This window comes from Notolepis coatsorum, assembly GCF_963971535.1.
Source record: "Notolepis coatsorum genome assembly, chromosome: 1".
Taxonomy (NCBI): domain Eukaryota; kingdom Metazoa; phylum Chordata; class Actinopteri; order Aulopiformes; family Paralepididae; genus Notolepis; species Notolepis coatsorum.
This window is the reverse complement of record NC_140165.1, coordinates 89,901,542-89,921,708: the sequence shown is the minus strand read 5'-3', so window position 1 is coordinate 89,921,708 and position 20,167 is coordinate 89,901,542. Positions and strand designations below refer to the sequence as shown.

General features: G+C 41.7%; 1 protein-coding gene across 1 annotated transcript in view; it reads right to left on the bottom strand.

Moving 5' to 3' along the window:
• Positions 1-20,167, bottom strand: part of LOC311241809 (uncharacterized protein) — a gene marked incomplete at both ends in the record, with an annotated part of 69,912 nt that overhangs the window by 22,474 nt on the left and 27,271 nt on the right. Inside the window, one exon of the mRNA XM_084330727.1 lies at positions 12,589-12,723. Coding sequence (XP_084186853.1) covers positions 12,589-12,723 — 135 coding nt within the window. The remainder of the gene's footprint in view (positions 1-12,588; positions 12,724-20,167) is intronic.

The window sequence follows — 20,167 nt, the reverse complement described above, 5'->3', positions numbered from 1 at the left end:
GTTTAATATCGGTTCCGAGGAGGCTTAAAGGTCTATAACTACCGCACTCGGTGGGGTCTTTGTCTTTTTTAAGGAGGACTGTTATGAGTGCAATATTGTCATTCTTATGGAAGTTCCCCTCCTTGACTGAGTATAAAATCATATTAAGTAATAGGGGTCCAATTACATCCCAGCATGAGAGGTACATTTCTGGTGGGATACCGTCTCTTCCAGGAGCCCTACCACTTTGCATTTCAGATATGGCCTCCCTAAGTTCATCTAGTGTGATCGGTGTTTCTTCTAGCGTCATCCTCTGAAAGTTTAGGGAGGTTAATTTGATTAAGATATGTGTCCATTTTGTTTTGATCAAAGGTCGTTTCTGATTTGTATAAGTTGGAGTAGAATTCTTTGAATGTCGTGTTTATTTCTTTGGGTTCTGTAACAAGTCCTTGTTGTGCTCTAATGGTAGTTATATCTGCAAATTTTGCGTTGACTCTTAATCGCATAGCTAATAGGTGACTTGGTTTGGAACCTTGGGAGTACTGCTGTTGTCTTGTGCTACGTATTTGCATTTCAGATTGTTGTCTGTATATGGCGTTAATCTCTTTTAGTATATTGACTTGATTTTCCAGTCGAACCGAGTTGTTTTATTGTAAAGAGTTAAATAACGTTGAGTAAAGCGTTTCCAGTTCAGCCAGTTTTGAGCATCGATTCTTGCGTATTTGGGAGGAAAAGCTATCAGTGAAATCCTTGATCATTCCCTTTGCCGACATCCATAATATTCTGGGGTCCTGCACCGAATTCGCATTCATCCGTAGGAATACCGTAAGAGCTTCTTTGATTTGTGTAATGAATTCCTTGTTATTATGCAGCATCGTGTTAAATCGCCATCTTGGGGCTCGGGATGATAGTATACCAAATGTTCCTTTTAGGAGTAAATAACAGTGATCTGATAATGCATTGGGTATCATTTCCACATCGTAGTTATCAAATAGTCTCGGGGATGTAAAAACGTAATCTATTCTGGATAATGTGTTATGTCTCGCAGATCGACAAGAGTACTTCCGGGTCGTGGGGTTGAGTGATCGCCATAAGTCATTTACACCTGTAATCTTCGACCAATCCTTTAATGCATTAGATGAATTTTTTTGTTCGTTGGAAAAGGAGGGGTTTGATTTGTCCATCCTTGGATTCCAAATGGCATTAAAATCCGCACCAATTATAAATGAGTATTCGGGAAGGTCTAACATTGCTCTGGTAAGTGTAGTGAAGAAACTAACTTCGTATAAATTTGGGGCGTATACCGCTACCAACGCTATTTTCCTGTTCTTGTGTAAAATGTTTGCTATAGTTATCCGACCATCTGCATCAGACCATACTCCCTTCAATTCAATATTCAACTTCCGTCTAACGACTATGGCCATGGGGTCCCAAGTTTGGATGGAGTCATATGGGTTTTGAAATGAGATAGGAAGGGCTGCCATGTTATGTGGAAGATATCCGTGTGGCCTTGTGTAGTAAATCTGATTTTCTCTATATGTATAAGAGACATGACATCCCTCATCCAGTGTAAGTGTGAAGGGGGAGTGGCTGCCTTCCAGTTGAATAGGATGAGGCGTCTGGCAATGAGTGAGGCAAAGGCCATGGCATTGGATTGCCCAATAGATATTGCAGCGTTTTCCGGTGTCAAGCCAAATAGTGCAATAAGAGGGCATGGGTCAATATTCATAAAAAATATGTCTGAATAAGATTTAAAAATGGAAGTCCAGAAAGGGGCCAGTACTGGACAATGCCAGAACATATGAATAAGTGAGCCAGGGGCTTGGTGACACCGGTCGCATGTGGGATCTGCTGATATTCACTTTTTTAAAGATCCGTCTCACCTCATGCTCTGTTACCCTGAACACTGAGTCTCCATCAGCAGACCCCCCCCCCCCCCATTGCCGTGGTTTGTAGGCTGGTGTTGTTATTCACAGCCTCAAACCTCGCATAGAAGGAGTTGAGATCATTTGCTAAGGATATGTCACTGTTCAGCTTGAGGGAGGTGCCTTTGTAATCTGTCATTGTTCCGAGGCCCTGCCACATGCCTCTAGAGTCAGCCTGTTCAAACTGAAGTTCAACTTTATCCCTGTAACGCCGTTTTGCCTCTATTACTGCTCTCCTGACGTTGTATCTTGCCGTCTTGTGTTCTTCCATGTTGCCTGTCACCAGGCCGGAGTTGTAGGCTGATGTGTGCACTTTCAGAGCCTCACGGACGGATTTATCTACCCAGGGCTTTTGATTTGGGTAGATTCTAATTGTGGTAGAGGGGATTGTTTCTTCTACCAGAGTACAGACAAAGTCAAGCACCGTTTCAGTGTATTCGTTAATATTGGCTGTGTTATCACGGAATACACTCCAGTCTGTGCATTCAAGTGCAGCTTGGAGTGTCTCCTCTGACGTCACGGTCCAACACTTAACCTCTCGCGAGACCACCGGCGTTCGCTTGAGACTTTGTTTATACTTTGGCAAAAGAAAAATGGCGGCGTGATCGGACTTACCGAATGGGCTAAGAGCCTGTGACTTGTACCCATTCTTAAATTGCGAGTATACATGGTCTAATATGTTCTCGCCTCTGGTGGGACAGGTCACATGCTGATAGAAATTCGGCAACACCTTTTTAAGACGCGCGCTGTTGAAATCGCCCAGAACCAGAATGGCAGCGTCAACGCTAGCTATCTGTTGTTTGTTTACCTCGTCGTGCAGTTTTGAAAGTGCGGCCCCAGTGTTCGAGTGTGGTGGGATGTACACTCCGATGAGGATGATGGACGTTAACTCTCTCGGAAGAAAGAAGGGTCGACATTTGATCGTGATGAACTCCAGGTCTGGGGAGCAGTGGTTAGACAATTCCTTTGCGTTGCCTATATCGCACCACTCCTTGTTTATCATGAAGGCAATGCCGCCTCCTTTCGTCTTTAGTGACTCTGTCGTCCGGTCCTTGCGGAGGACAAAGAAGTGGTCTGCCGGTTCTATTGCATGATTCGGGACATCTGGAGACAGCCAAGTTTCTGTGAAACAGAGGACATTACAGTCCCGAATGTCCCTCTGGAATTGGATCCGTGCTCTGATGTCGTCCAGTTTGTTTCCTATCGATTGCACATTGGCCAACAATATGCTGGGCAATGTGGTTCTGTGTCGTTTGGACCTCAGTCTGTTCCGGACCCCGGCTCTCTTCCCTCGTCGTCGCGGCTTCTCCTGGCTTTGGCCATGGCCACAACAAAGGATCTCAGCGGGCCACTGTTGTTGTTCAGCAATCCGATCCAGAGAGCAATCCAATCAGTAAGTTTTCCTTAGTCCAATGTCAATGATTGACTGACGGTCATACACATATAATGCACCAACAGTTGGTGCAAATAAAACTCATACGAGGCAGTTAGTAATTGATGATAAAAATCTGATACAAAACCTCTCGATGTCTCTCTTTCATAGAAAAATGTGTGGTATCTGTGGTGTGCAATTGGTATCGTTAATGGAACACCGTGAGCCTTCAAACATGCCAATAACTGTGCGTAAAAATAATATGTGGACTTGGTGAGATAAATTTTTTTGCGTATTTCATCGAAACTACAAAAACCCTGTTTGTTGAAAACGTCTCCTAATGAGTGTATGCCTTGCTTTTCCCATCTAGGGAATCTTATAGGTTGTTTTCCAATCAAGAGTGCATTGTTATTGAATAAGGGAGTATGATTATGCCATTTATGTGGGATAGAATCTTTTTTTTGTGTTTCACGCCATATCCGGATCGCATGAGTGATTATGGGGCCAAATTTCCGTTCGCATTGCTTAATTGATCATTTGGTGTATACTATGTCCTTCAGCCTATATGGAGCTACTATATTTTCTTCTAAATTTCTCCAGGATACTGATGCTTGGGGATCAAACCATGTTGTCAGTGGTCTTAAAGTGTACGCCTTAAAATTGTGGTAGAAATCTGGAAATGCCATACCACCGTCTGCTTTGTTTCTCTGTGCGGTGGATCTTTTTATACGTGGTGGTTTGTTATTCCAAATAAATTTGTATGTGGAGGAGTGTAATTCTTTCCAGTAACCCTTTGGAGGGGGTAACGGTAGCATTGAGCTGAAGAAGTTGATTCTAGGTAGGACGTCCATCTTAACTATTGATATCCGTGCCTGTACTGAGTTTTTAAGTTTTGACCACCTGACAAGGTCGTATTTGATTTTGTTTTGGATTTTTATGTAATTGTGCTTCACCGTTTGGCTTATGGTAGGAAATATTTCAACTCCCAAGCATCTAAAGTGTTTTACCATAGGTATCTCTACTGGGAGGGTTATATTTCTTTTTGCAGGGGTGTTAAGTGGGAGGAAGGCCGACTTCGGCCAATTTATCCTAAATCCCGATAAATCTCCAAAGTCCTCAATCAACTTAAGAAGATGAGGCAATGCGGTGTTGGGGTTTTGCATGAACAGTATTACGTTGTCCGCATATAAACTAATTTTGTGTTGTGTGCCCTTGATTACGATTGGTTCTATGGATTGGGATTGTCTTATATATTGTGCTAAAGGCTCTAATGATAGATCGAATAGTCCGGGACTAAGAGGGCAACCCTGTCTGGAAGAACGTGATACCGGAAAGATTTCGGAGGTGATTGTGCCTGTTGTAATCATGGCCGATGGGTCTTTGTATAATACTTTAATCATATCAATGAATCCTTTTCCTAACCCCATCCTTTCTAATACTGCCCATAGATACGACCATTCCAACCTGTCAAAAGCTTTCATTGCATCCAGGGACAGCATCGCCTTAGGTGTGTTGTCTTCCTTGTTAGCATCTAGTACGTGTAGTAATCATCTTATGTTATCAGTGATCAAGCGGCCTCTTATGAAGCCAGTTTGGTCCGGATGAATTAAAGACGTCATATGTTTTTGTAGTCTGATGGCTAATACCTTAGAGTACAGTTTAATATCGGTTCCGAGGAGGCTTAAAGGTCTATAACTACCGCACTCGGTGGGGTCTTTGTCTTTTTTAAGGAGGACTGTTATGAGTGCAATATTGTCATTCTTATGGAAGTTCCCCTCCTTGACTGAGTATAAAATCATATTAAGTAATAGGGGTCCAATTACATCCCAGCATGAGAGGTACATTTCTGGTGGGATACCGTCTCTTCCAGGAGCCCTACCACTTTGCATTTCAGATATGGCCTCCCTAAGTTCATCTAGTGTGATCGGTGTTTCTTCTAGCGTCATCCTCTGAAAGTTTAGGGAGGTTAATTTGATTAAGATATGTGTCCATTTTGTTTTGATCAAAGGTCGTTTCTGATTTGTATAAGTTGGAGTAGAATTCTTTGAATGTCGTGTTTATTTCTTTGGGTTCTGTAACAAGTCCTTGTTGTGCTCTAATGGTAGTTATATCTGCAAATTTTGCGTTGACTCTTAATCGCATAGCTAATAGGTGACTTGGTTTGGAACCTTGGGAGTACTGCTGTTGTCTTGTGCTACGTATTTGCATTTCAGATTGTTGTCTGTATATGGCGTTAATCTCTTTTAGTATATTGACTTGATTTTCCAGTCGAACCGAGTTGTTTTATTGTAAAGAGTTAAATAACGTTGAGTAAAGCGTTTCCAGTTCAGCCAGTTTTGAGCATCGATTCTTGCGTATTTGGGAGGAAAAGCTATCAGTGAAATCCTTGATCATTCCCTTTGCCGACATCCATAATATTCTGGGGTCCTGCACCGAATTCGCATTCATCCGTAGGAATACCGTAAGAGCTTCTTTGATTTGTGTAATGAATTCCTTGTTATTATGCAGCATCGTGTTAAATCGCCATCTTGGGGCTCGGGATGATAGTATACCAAATGTTCCTTTTAGGAGTAAATAACAGTGATCTGATAATGCATTGGGTATCATTTCCACATCGTAGTTATCAAATAGTCTCGGGGATGTAAAAACGTAATCTATTCTGGATAATGTGTTATGTCTCGCAGATCGACAAGAGTACTTCCGGGTCGTGGGGTTGAGTGATCGCCATAAGTCATTTACACCTGTAATCTTCGACCAATCCTTTAATGCATTAGATGAATTTTTTTGTTCGTTGGAAAAGGAGGGGTTTGATTTGTCCATCCTTGGATTCCAAATGGCATTAAAATCCGCACCAATTATAAATGAGTATTCGGGAAGGTCTAACATTGCTCTGGTAAGTGTAGTGAAGAAACTAACTTCGTATAAATTTGGGGCGTATACCGCTACCAACGCTATTTTCCTGTTCTTGTGTAAAATGTTTGCTATAGTTATCCGACCATCTGCATCAGACCATACTCCCTTCAATTCAATATTCAACTTCCGTCTAACGACTATGGCTACTCCCCAAGTTCTCGTTCCAAAGGAAGAGTGACTAATGTTATGATATGTGTTGTCCGCTAACGTATCTATGTCTTTCTCTAAAATGTGCGTTTCGCTTAGCAGAGCCACGTCCACCTGTTCTTTTTTCATCAGTGTGAGCACACTTTTGCGTTTGTGTTGATTATTTATTCCACCAGTGTTCCAGATCATTATATTCAAACTAGCCATAATCTATACATGTTGTTGTGTAGTTGTTGGTAATGCTTCTGGAGTGCGAAGCAACAATAGATGTACATCCAACTATTGAGGTCCCGTTGAGAGCCGAGCTTAAAAACATACATATATACAAATAAAAATCCCCTATTCCCCCCTCCCACCGAGAATCGTACAGGACTGTGTTCCATGAACACAACCTTCGCGTATAACTCCCTCCGTTAAACCACCGGATATCCCAGAATGATCCAATTATCCTTAACTTTCCTATGTATACCATAGGATCTAACATTCTAAATTCTACCATAAGTAGAATGTCAACTGTGGCTTGGCCACTCTCCCGTTAAATAAAAATTAAAAGATAAAACTAAAAATAAAGACCAAAAATAAGCTTCAATTATCATACCATAATCACTTACATTTTATAAGAACTTGTGTAATTTATAATAACCCAAGAATAATATAGAGGTATTGAACCTCAATAAATGAGAAAAAAAAAACATTAACTTAGATCTTGAAAGAGCTTTGCTATGCTTAAACACCTAGAGTATAAATTGGAGAAGTAGTGGAAATATTTCCAATTAATAAAAAGCTGTTTTTAAATACGTATATGCAGCATTTCCCCTGGCCAGGGGTGGGCGATGATCCGTTGTGAAGAATGTTATTCCGAGATGGGCCCACCGGTCCTCAGCCAGCCGCTGCTGTGATGGTTCTGTGGTTCTGCAGCTAGATGCTATTGGTTATTCCCCCGAAGGTCTTCTGGCTGTATGTCTGGCCACATATTGCTGTTATTCCAGAATGTTCCATATATCAAAGAATGTTTTAAATGTTCTAGATTATTCCAATATGTCGTTTTTACAGTGTTAGAATGTTCCAGTATGTTCCGGAATGTTGTTAGAATTCCATACTCTTAAAATAAGGACCGCTTCAACGTCATGCTCATCTTCTCTGTATCGTTCCAATTTTAAATCCAATATGTCCGCAATAATAAAAGTCCAACGGGGAAAACATTCAATAACTCAGAGCTCGTGGGTCTCTCTGTCCCAAATCAGCTGTTCATTAAAGTTTATACGATATGGTGTCCATGCCTAACAAAGATTAAAAGGCTGTTTACTATCCTGCATTTTGTGCTGCCATATATTTGACTGCATCTTCAGGCGAGTTGAGGAAAACCCTTTCTCCTTGTTTATCGACGATACGAAGTCTTGCAGGGTATATTAATATGGGTTTGTATTTCTCCAGATAGAGTTGAGACATCACCATCTTGTACTTGGCCCGCAAGATCACCACATCCGACAATAATCTTCAAAGAAGTGTATTGACATATCCTTGTGTTTCAGATTGCCTTTCATCCTGCGAGTCTCCCGAATGATAATTTCTTTTATTCTGACTTGACGCAGGACAGCCATGATCACTCTGGGTCTGACGTTATTGTCGTTGGATCGGGTGCCCAATCTGTAACACTGCTCCACCTCAGGTACCGTAGGAAGGATTGTTGGTCCCAGGATTTTCTGTAATTCTGTCGCAAACGCTTCAGGATGTGTGCAGCTCACCGACTCGTCCAGTCCGACTATACGAATATTCAACTTGCGATTTTGATATTCCATCTCGAATATTTTAGCTTTTTGTCCTTCATTGATTCGCTTAAGCTCAGCCGTTATATCGTTGAGCTCCGTCTTGAGTTCTTTGTAGTTTCCCTTCATCTCAGCCGTTAGTTTATCGTTGATATCAGCTACGTCTTTGTAGATCCAACTGAAATTCTGTTGGTGTTGTTCTAAACCAGTTTCCAGTGCTATGGTGCGCTTAATATGTGCGTCGGCATCCACCCTTAGTGTAACTGAGGGGTACAATTCCCTGACTGTATTGATAAGTATGGTATCATTAAACCACTACCGCTTTATGTACTTTAATTACTGGCCATACAGTACATGATATATAAATATGATGAACACTTCCCACAATAAATCGGTTCCACACAAAGTTATAATTAAGTATTTATTGCAGCAAAAGGTACATAATATACTTCTCCATTATACTTTGAATGCACTTGTAAGGCAAAGGAATGTGCGTAGGCAAATCAATAATGAATGTCCATTCTCTGGTTACGCAGGAGGTAATTATACGACCTGAATCTTAGGGAATTATATCTATGGTGCACTGGTAATATATAGCGGGAGATACTGAAGGGTCCCCCCGGTTGTAAGCCAGCAGGGGTAGAGGATCTGTCGGTAGTAGAGAGTCTGGTCAACGATGACTAAGGAGACTCCAAGTACAGGAGACGGTGCAATAGTCTCTTGATCCACAGACGAATACAGCTGTTCTCCGTAGACTGTAGCTCCACAGTGAAGAAAGCTAGCCTGCCTCAGGCTCTCTGAGGCGCAGACTCGACGTGGCTCCTCACAGGGTAAATCCCACACACGTGTAGGCGTCGGCGATTCTCCGCTCCATAAATCACAGGACCAAAACAAATATAATCCAGCCGTAAATGGCTATGCAGTCGTCGGGTAGATTAATCCAGTGTACATGTCCACACGATCCTCGTCTAGGTCTCCTCGGGTGAAAGCGCCATGAAAGCAGCCCAGCCTGGATAAGCACTCTAGCTGGTACGAGGAAGCGTTGGTGATGCTGGTCACTGTAGAACTTTAGCCGCACGATACACTATACACAAATAGACTATTACTGACTTAATAGAAATATGTCGCACTCGACGGTATAGCGCCAAACTCTGACACTTCAGTTATTAATTCGCACGCGGTCTCAATGCTCTATTTGGGGCCAAAACAGGCCATACTTCACCGCACGTAGTATCGTGGGTGAGGCTCCAACTTATTGGGTAACTCTGTTTCTCTAAGACTAACGGCTAAGTTTCTGACTAAGTGCTTCTGTATTCACCTGCGCCATATTTATATGCACGGCGAACAATCTAGTGCCAACCTCATTTCTGTCTCGTATTCTTGGGCAAGGCCGGGCATGTACAGACATGTCTTGACGGTGGCTTTGAACCTGACTCTGGAGGCATGGCCCTGGCGCCTGTGGACCGCTGTCCAATAGGAGAATGAAATATTATGGTCTGTACTAGGCTAAAGGGATATTCCGTGTATATGTACAAGGAATATACAAGGGATATCAAAACGATATACAAATACTATGCAATATATATCAATCAATAAATATATATATTCGGTTTAATCTGATCCTTTGTAACACTTAGCGCTTCTATTTTGCATTCGATAGATTCTTTGATAGCATCTACTTTTTCGGTTATTGTCTTCTCCATTTTTTTCATTTCCCGGATGATATATTCTGTATCTGCGGAGGTGTTTATAGGGGTTGAGGAGGATGCCATCTCGTCAATATCCTCTGCTATTTTGCGCACGTATCCCGCGACCATAGCTTGGTTGGTGCGCTTGGTTTTGCAATCGTTTTATCTTTCCTTGTTAATGGCATCTAGAATCTTTCAGTCAATATAGTTAGTTGGTAATCTCAGTTGATATATGCGTCAAGTTTTAAACGCATTGGTGGTATATAAATATGTTTAAAAGAAAAAAAAAAAAAAAAAAAGGGTGAGCTGCTGTGTCACATGTGACTTACTCCATTCTATAGCTAAACCGGAAGCCAGCATGATGTTTTATAGATGGCTAGGTTAAACACGGGTTTTTGTTTTTAAGAGGGGGGGTTTGATTTGATTGAAGTTTATTTCAAATATGCAACACAACAAACAAACATCAAGTACATCAACACCTCTCGTGTGTGTGTGTCTTTATGCAGATCTTTATGCAGTTTTAAAGCACCTTGGCTTTGTTCTGAATGCACTTTGTTGTAGTTATCCTACAGAGAAAAGAAAATGCACTTGACTTTAATGCACATTTTGTTGTATGCAAAGAGAAAATGTTTAAATTGTACAATCTTTCAGCAGTCAGTCTGGAATTAATGTATGCATTCAAAAGTGCTGAATAAATGTTTTATGGGCCCATAAGTGATTATTAATATTATTTAAGTTGCCATAATCATGTATTTTGCCATAATCAGGTAGCAAAAATATATATATATATATATTTATATTAATCATTTTCGGCCTTTCGGCATTCGGTTTTCGGCCAACTGTTTCCTATTTTCGGTATCGGTTTCGGCCAAGAATTTCCCATTCGGTGCATCCCTAATTATTATCATATTTTTATTGTTGTGTAATAAGTCTAGTTTGGACTAATAGTCTAGTTTTCACACAATATTAACATCTGTGGCTGCTGATAATGGCTTATCCTCGTTTTCTGGTGATGATGGACCTATGTACAGGAATGTGGGAAGGGCCAATTGTAGGCTCGCCACCACTGAGCTTTTAATTAGAAACGTCTGGCCCTCCCCATGCGTCTGTATGTAGGTCCAATATCACCAGGAAATAAGGCTTATAAATCTTATGGAGTTAACAAACATTTCTATCAGGAAAGACTAGGTTTACATAGTTGAATTATAGCTTTTATTTTCACATAACAAAAGAAATCACTGAAATTATAGTTACAAGAAATGCACAACATAATTTGTCCTTTTCCTGTAAAATCAACTGAAGAGTTGCATACTGAAACGGCACACATTATATACAAATTGTAATGAGAGAACTGTCAAGTCCATGCTATGCCACAAATTAATTGGCACACTAACATAATAAAAAAACAAGCAATACTCTCAATAAGTACATTGTATATCATATTTCACTGCTTCATGTGTAACGCTGTTTATGTGAGAAATGGCAATTACTGGCAAATGGACAAGACAAGCTGAATGACATAATTCTCCGGGATCGTTTAAATCTGTTGTTTTGATGCATTAATTTAGTCTATGATAGTGATGGATAAAACAGCGAGATGGCGATCCCATTCAACTCAGTGTCAGCCGAAGTGAACGTTTCCACACTTGGCACCAATGAGCGTTCATGTACTAGTGATCACCCTTCCTTCTTTTATAGTTTCCTTGTTGAGAACTCAAAAATACGTCTTGTTAAGTCCATGAGGGCTCAGTCCACAGGTCTGTTGCTTGGACATTGAATTGGGATGTAGCCTTTTCAGGCTCAGTCCATCTGCTCTAACTGAGGTATCCTCCATCAGAATCTCTCCAGAGGTAAACTTCTGCCTTCCATCTTATCTTGTTTTATATTCACCTTTTATTTCTTTGGAAAGCTTTTCTTGCATTTCTTTTTTAGGTGTAGGGCTTGGATTTCTTCTTCAAATGAGTTTACCAATGTCCTTAAGATCAGTCTTTGGCTGGCTACTCACACACTAACAACGCGTGACTCACAAGAGGAGTTTTCAAGGGGCAATGTCTAATCCACTGTCCGTGGTGCTGAACTGGACAGTGGAGAGGTGCTGAACTGAAAAGTCTAATTTCTCTCTCTCCAACATTCAATTATACAAAAACAAAGACTGAAACTGATATCTATCTAACAGAATGTTTAATTCTAGTATCATAGAATTGTTATGCATTTTACTAAATTTACTTGCCAATTGGCAATATATTAATATTGTGTGGGCCAGATGGTAAGCTTTGCCGGGGCTGCCAGTTGACATTGCATGACCTAATAGTCACTCACTCACTCAGTTTCCCCTCATGAAAATCTGTCCTCATGCTTCCCCTCTAACACTATGGGTCCTCAATGAAAAAGTAACACAACCGTCCATGTGGAGGGTCTAACAAACTTTGAAGCGGACAGGAGCTCAATGGTGTGTGTCAAGCTAGCGACAACAACAAAATGAGTTCCGGTCAGAATCTTTCAAAATAAAAGCTGCAACAAATATGTATTTTCCGCTTTTTCTGGATGATAATATAATTCATTGTTGTTTTTCTTAAAGCAATGTTGTCCGTAGAGGAATTTCAATCAATAAATCTACATTTTCTCACAGCGGGTACAGGGAATTATTTTTAAGTAAGTAAGCATGCTAAGTTGTTGCATGAGAACACAGTTTGATACAAAAAAGATTATAGGAGAGAAGGTTATATACAAATGTACTGGAGCAAAGGAAGGAGAAAGATATGAAGGAAAATAAAGATATGAAAGAGAAAGTAACATACTGATATCCTGATGGTCTGTGGGCTCCTCCTTCAGCACAGTGGAAATATCCTGATGGTCTGTGGGCTCCTCCTTGGGTGGGTCTAGCGGGTCCTGAGCCTCTTCCTTTTTAATCATCAGTAGGTCGCTGGGTGGATCTGGGACAGAGGAAGACAGACACTAAGTATTTATATTGTGCCAGTATTATTAACCATGTATATTCATACTCCAGTGGTCCAGGGTTTTTCCTGCATAAATCAATTCCCGGGCAGCCTCCATAAAAATTTATAAAATAAAGTGTAATCCTTACTATCAGAAAAGCCCAGTCCTCAGTGCCTGAGAGCAACGGTCTAATGTACATTCATGAAAGACAATGTAGTTGCTTTGATGAAAGATATACAAAAGCAAATTATAAGAAATAAATAAAACTTCAAATGAGGCAAGTTTATATATATATATCATGTTAAAACTTGCATTTTGTGGAGATTTAGGCTATGTGTCTACTAAAAGCCTTTTTTTCAAGGCGGACCACTTTGAAAAAAGAAAAGGAAAAGCTCAGAGCATTTTCCTGAGGCTCGTGACTGCCGCGGCTCCGCCCCTTCCTCGATGAGTTACCTTGATGAGCGCGCTCCTTTCCAAAAGTTGAACTAGTTTCAACTCTATGCGCTGAGAGCGCTCCGCCCAAAAACGCTGCCGCCGAGAGCTCATAAACGCGAGGCACGGGGCTGGGAAAAGGAGCGCGCCTGTAGCATAGAAATGAATGACAGAAAGGAGTTGACAACTCAGAAAACGTCCGCTATGGACACAAGCCCTTATACAATACTTTCTTTCTCTCTTTCTAACACACATGCACAAACACACCATTTGTCCCTCTCCTTCTCTCTTGCCATCACACACACACGCACAATTGCATACACATAGCCTTCACTATGTACACACTACAGTACACACACTACCCCCCCCTCGCTCTCTCTCTCTACACATATGCACACACAAAGCTCTCATAAGTATGTCATTATACAGATATCTCTGTACACATCATATCTACAATTCATATTATGTATGTAAATGCTCCACTTGTTTTGTCTACTCTTCTGTATAAATACTTAGCTCACCGTTCTTTAGAGATCTAGGGCCTGTAACCCAGGTCTCTCCATGTTGCTGTAACCAGGTCGCCTGTTACTGTTCCGCAACTGTAAGTTACTTCCGGGGTAGGCCTGATTGGCCCCGACAGGCACGTGACAGGCGCGGCCACGCCCCGCGGCAGCCTCAGGACGCGCAACGAGGCTTCACCTTTCCGCCTTCACCGCCGCCCGCCGCAGAGGAAGGAGGCAGGAGTTCGCGGCGCCTTTCACATCGCAGTCGCCTTAATAATAATAATCGCGCCGCAGTCATGCAATCATTTATCATTTAACATTTGAAAGGCATACATTGTTGTATGAAATAAAATAGTATAGAGACATATGTACAGCGTCGCGATCGCAGTCATCAGTCATAATAATCGCGCCGCAGTCATGATGCAATCATTTATCATTTAACATTTGAAAGGCATACATTGTTGAAGGCAAGATCTACGCATTGAAGCGTTGAGAGAAAAAGACAGCCAAGATTGTATTTTAAACTAAATGACTTTTATTTGCCTGTATTCTAATTACATGCGCTGCTTTGGTCAAACATTAAAACGTCAAAGTAGAACTATTATGTACTTTAAACGTTTCTCCAGGTACATTCTGAAGAGCACACCGCTGTATGTTGGAGAACCAGCGGTCTTCCTCACTCGAGTGAGACTAAAGCCGTGCACAGCTCAGCCCTGTGAGACGCTTATGTCTGCGGGGTACAGTAAACGTTTCTCCCGGTACATTCTGAAGAGCACACCGCTGTATGTTGGAGAACCAGCGGTCTTCCTCACTCGAGTGAGACTAAAGCCGTGCACTGCACAGTCTCTAACAGTGTAACAGTAAGAAGCATTTTGGATAAAAGTATTCTGTACTTCTGTATGACAACAATGTATGCCTTTCAAATGTTAAATGATTAAATGATACACAGCGAAATCTACGCTCTCGCCTCTCATCCTGCTTTCGCCAACGGCAGCGATGTGAAAGGCGAAGCGAACTCCAGCAGTAGCGCGCTTACTCCTGGGGCTGCCGCGGGGCGTGGCCGCGCCTGTCACGTGCCTGTCGGGGCCAATCAGGCCTACCCCGGAAGTAACTTACAGTTGCGGAACAGTAACAGGCAACGCAGGTCGCGTGAATATTAAAGGCAACCAATACTCTCGGCAGCCCACTTGTCCTTCCGCATTGCTCTGATTGGCCGAGCGTGCGCATAGGCAATGCCTATGTGTTCACTGTTGTGTTACGCCTTCTCGGCATAAGCCCCATAATAAGACCGTCTCTGGCTTCGTCCAGCGGACACCAGAGCTCAGCGATGCCGCTCGCGGCAGCATATTCTCCCCGCTGGCGATCGGAGCACGGAGGGTCGTGGACCCGCGCCGCAGCCGCGAAGCCGGCGATGCGATTTTTTATTGGTTTGTCATAACAAACCAATTACATAATCCAACATATGTGTAAAGAAACAACATATTCCAGTTAACGGTATATTTTTTTAATGATTCGTTACGGCGTAATCAATACTTCCATTTGTATAAATTGGGTTAAGCAGAGCGCAGTATTCCTGCCTGGCTGATCTGGATGCATCTCGGCTGAGGAGCGCGTCGCGGCTCATGCGCGCGCTTGGCCAATCAGAGCAATGCGGAAGGACAAGTGGACTGCCGAAAGTATTCACGCAACCAGGTCTCTCCATCATCTACCCAGAAGACAACACTGCTTCTTCATTTGTGATTCAGTGGTGGTTAGAACACAGAACCGTACATTACTGCCACCTAGTGGAAAGAGTGATTGATTGATTGATTTTATTGTGGATTAGAGACATCATCCAAGGGATAAAAAAAACATGATAAAAATGCAAGCACTTATTTCCATCATGGTCCCTGGTATTAAAAAACAGGATATACATCAACATAAAACATCATAAAACATTAAGATACAATATGCATATACAGTTGAAGATAAAAGAATAATAAATAAATATGCTACCCTCTCTTTCCTATGCCGATAACCATGATCGTACATACTTTTTGAAACCAGTTAACCCGGGGGCCTGTTTGATGGGGATCAGTAACCCCATTACAGAATAAATCGGGAGCCATTAGGTGACAGTATACATAAAGAGTACGGTCAATTGCCCTTATGCGTGTCGTAGTAGACCATCGGCCCCAAATGGCGTAATAATAATAATAAACTTTATTTGTATAGCACCTTTCATACAGAAACTGCAACTCAAAGTGCTTCACAACAGAAAAAAAGACGGGTATAAAATGAGCACATAAAGTCTAGACATATAAAATCACAGTTTTTCACATTAGGATCTAACATCCCAACAGGCCACCTTGTTTATGGTTTGATTCAGTTTTAAATAGACAAAAAAAAGAGTAATATAAAATAGACAGAGTAAAATAGTGCACATAAAGTGCAGACATATAAAGTCACAATTTTTTACAGTGCAATAAAAAATGTCTGAATTACTGTTTAAAGTCGTCTTTACCTTCTCTGTTTGGTATCCACAGTTTAAAACTTGACAGTCTTCCCTCCTGTTTGATAGCCACTTTGACCCTTCGAACATCCCACTCAGGGCAAACCTCCCTCTCAGGGCGCAGTTCCCTCTCTCAGGATGCAGTTCTGGGCCTGGGTCCTACACAGTTTTAAAGCCTGACAGTCTTTCTTGTTTGATACCCACACAGTTTAATACCTGACAGTTTTGAACCTGTAATAAAAAGAGTAAAATAGTACAGTGCAATAAAATAGTATAATAGAGTAGATAGTAATATTATGCAACAGTGCAGTGCAATAAAATGTTAAGTAAAATGATGCAAAGTGAAGTGCAGTGCAATAAAATAGAATGGACAGAGTAAAATACTATCGTGCTACAGTACAATCAACAGCGGAGTGTATTAAAAGGCTATGGTGAAGAGGTAAGTTTTTAGCTTATTCTTTTAAATATTAAGAGATCTAGCTTCCCTAATGTCCATAGGTAGTGTGTTCCATAACTTTGGTGCATAGTTTGCAAAGGCTGCATCCCCGATTCTCTTTAGGCTGTGGTTTGGAACCTTCAATAGACCAGTAGTAGATGATCACAATGTTCTAGAAGGCACATACCGTAATTCCTCTAATAGTAACCGGGTCTCAAATACAAACCGGGTCTCTATTAACGGCCGGGTGCGCTCTTGAGCTAAGCAATTATAAGCCGGCCTCCTAATACAAGCCGGGTTACTAATATACTGAGCTGCATACTGAGCTAGTTACTTGATTTCACTTTGAAAACGTTGAAATGACCAGTGACCACCTGTAATTGCACTGTTTACTATTTCATACAGTACTTGGTTTCAATAAATGAACCCAGTACATTTTACTGGGTTCAAACTGACACAAAATGTTGATTTATTCATTATGATCCGTTTGAAAATTTGAAATATAGGCCTCCCTCTTATACAGGCCTCCTCCTAATACAAGCCTGGTACCCGCTACAGTTGAAACAAATACAAGCCGGGGTTACTATTAGAGGAATTACGGTAGTTGTCTAGAGAATTAGCAATGTAGCTTGGTCCTGTGCCATTTAGTGCTTTGTACATAAGGAGGACCACCTTGAAATCGATTCTAAATGTTACCGGAAGCCAGTGTAGGTTAGCTAATACTGGACTGATGTAGTCTCTCCTCTTGGTTCTAGTTAGTAGCCTAGCTGCCGAATTTTTAATGAGTTGGAGTCGTTCTGTGGTTTTCTTTGGGAGGCCAGTGAGGAGTGCATTACAGTAGTCAAGTCGGCTTGAGATAAAGGCATGGATCTGTTTTTCAGCATCTTTTTTTATTCATAAACAGCCCTACCTTAGCTATGTTTCTAAGGTGGAAAAATTATGTTTTTGTCACCTTGTTGATGTGTGATTTAAAGCTTAGGTCTGAGTCTATTATAACACCAAGACTTGTAACTTCGGGTTTGATCCAAGGAGTAAGTTGCCCCATATTGCTCTGTAATATTTCTCTTTTTGTTATAGGACCGACTACTGGGATTTCAGTTTTGTCCTCATTTAATTTGAGGAAGTTGTTCGTCATGTGTTACGGAACGGGAGTACACACTTTATCTCTATTGTATCATCGATTCTGTAAAATATTGTGTTGAGGTTCTATCGGTTCTCATGTTGCCTGCAACTTCCTGGATGGAAATTAATTCAAACAGTATAACAATAAAAAAAAATGAAATCTCAAAATTGCCCAAGTCAAGAAAAATAAATAAATGGGGGTGGCTGGATGGCGCAGCGGAGATTGCGCTCGTCACCAATGCAAGAGACTCCGGTCTCGAATCCGGTTGTCAGCATTGCCTCCGTCTTGGGCCAGCCGTCATACTAACTCAATTGGCAGAGTTAGAGGGTGAAAGTCGATGGGTGGGGATTTGGACGTTGTGGACAGCGACTCCTACGGGTCGGTTGGGTGACGCCTGCACAGCAGAGACAGGAAGTAGCAGGGGTAGTGTGAGCCTCCCATGCGTTACACCTCGCCACTGAGAGTCCGCGCTGGCAGGTGAAAAGATGTGACAGGCTGCCTCCTTGTGTACCGGAAGGGACACGTGATGCAAGGCTTCTATCCTCCCTACAACCGACCAGTGGGGGGCATAGTCGAGCAACGTTCAAGACAGGGGAGGGGAGAATTGGAAATATGAAATTGGGATGGGAGAAAAATAGAAACAATTGAGAAAAAGTGGATAAGAAAAAAAAATTATCATCATTATTTGTATTTATTTATAATGTGTTTTTAGTAACATTCTTTGTTTGCCTCATTGGATTGAATTGCAGGGTGCAGAGCTGTAGTAATAATCTTGAGCACCCAGAAAAACCCAACTCACCAACTTGTGGTTGGACTAGATTTTATTCAGAATTGATGGTAAGATACAGAAATGGGGACTCGAGTTTAAGTCGCATGCAAATCAACTTGACATGACTTGAAACTCATACCCTGGCGACTTCAGACTTGAGTCAAGACTCAAGATTAGGGACTTGTTCATTAGTGAACCATGTAAGAGAATGGCACAGCCTAAATAAATAAAACATTTTATTTTTATTTCATTTTCAAGGTAATATTCTGTGAATTGTGCCTGCATTGACCAAAAAGAGCAGTCATCCAAACATATGTGTGCCTGTCAATCGGACCCTTAACAACTTTGAGTGCCAGGGACGCGTTGTCGTTAGTTCATGCCGCCAGTTGAGTGCCACCAACGCTATATAGCATTTGTTTGTCGTATTTTTTTTTATTAGCTATTTGAATTCATATTTCATCAATCGAGCCTCACGCTAGTGTTGCAGACTCTCTCTGAGCTCAATTGGGAAAATACCGCCCCCTATCGTCTCTCCCTGTGTAACTGCACCACATTGGTTTAGACCAGTGGTCGATCTTTGAGACCTTCCCTGTAGATCAGGGAGGGGCAACTGGCGGCCCGCGGGCCGCATGCGGCCCTCACCGACGTTCCATGCGGCCCCAGGCCAATATAAAAAAAAAAAAAAAAAAAAAAAAAAAATTATAATATTTTTTTATTTTTTTGTATTGTATTCGACTAAGAAGAGTTGGCAGTCAACTATGACTCCTTTCGATCGATTAGTCGACTATTTGACTAATAGGGGTCAGCCCTAGTGTGCACATATTCAACGCTGTTGAAAGTGCCGTGCAGCAATATGGGGGTTTTGATAAACTGTCGGCTGTTGTTACCGATGGATTCGCCGGGCTTCTAAGGCAGAGTGGCGTTGAGTGTCCAATGCTGCACTGCATTATACATCAGGTAAGTTCGCTAACATAATTTCCATCTATTGTGCGTCACTATAATGACCAATGCGAGTCGAGTGTAGTCAAATTATATGCGAGAGTCGTTAAATCGTTTTTCTTTTTTTTTATCTGATATAGGAGGCTCTCTGTGCCAAGAAGCTTGAATACAGCCATGTTATGGATTTGGTTACCAAGGTTACCAATCTAATTCGTGGAGGCAACAGGTCACTAAACCATAGAAAGTTTGTCTCCTTTTTGGAAGAGATGGACACTGATTATGGCGACTTGCAGCTACACACAGAAATCCGATGGCTGAGCCGTCGGAAAGTACAGGAGCGACATTGAAACACTGCAAATGCAATTCAATGATCGGTTTGAAGATTTCAACGGCATGCAGTCACGGATAGCGCTGTTTGCCGGCCCCCTCACCGCTACGGTGTCAGAGCAGCCCCCACCGTTGCAGCTTGAACTGTGCGAGCTATGAACTGTGCGAGCTACAGTCAGATCCTTTTTTTCAAGCAAAGAGAAATGAGAGGGGAATTTCGTTTTGGAAACTGCTACCTGAGCCCCGCTTCCCACTCCTCAGGGACTTTGCCCTCTCTATGGCCAGTATGTTTGGGAGCACATACATACGTGAGAGCAATTTCTCAAACATGAAGCACATCAAGTCAAAGGAGAGAAACAGGCTGTCGGATGAAACATTATTTCATCTGATACAGATTGCATGCACAAACATTGAAGTTGA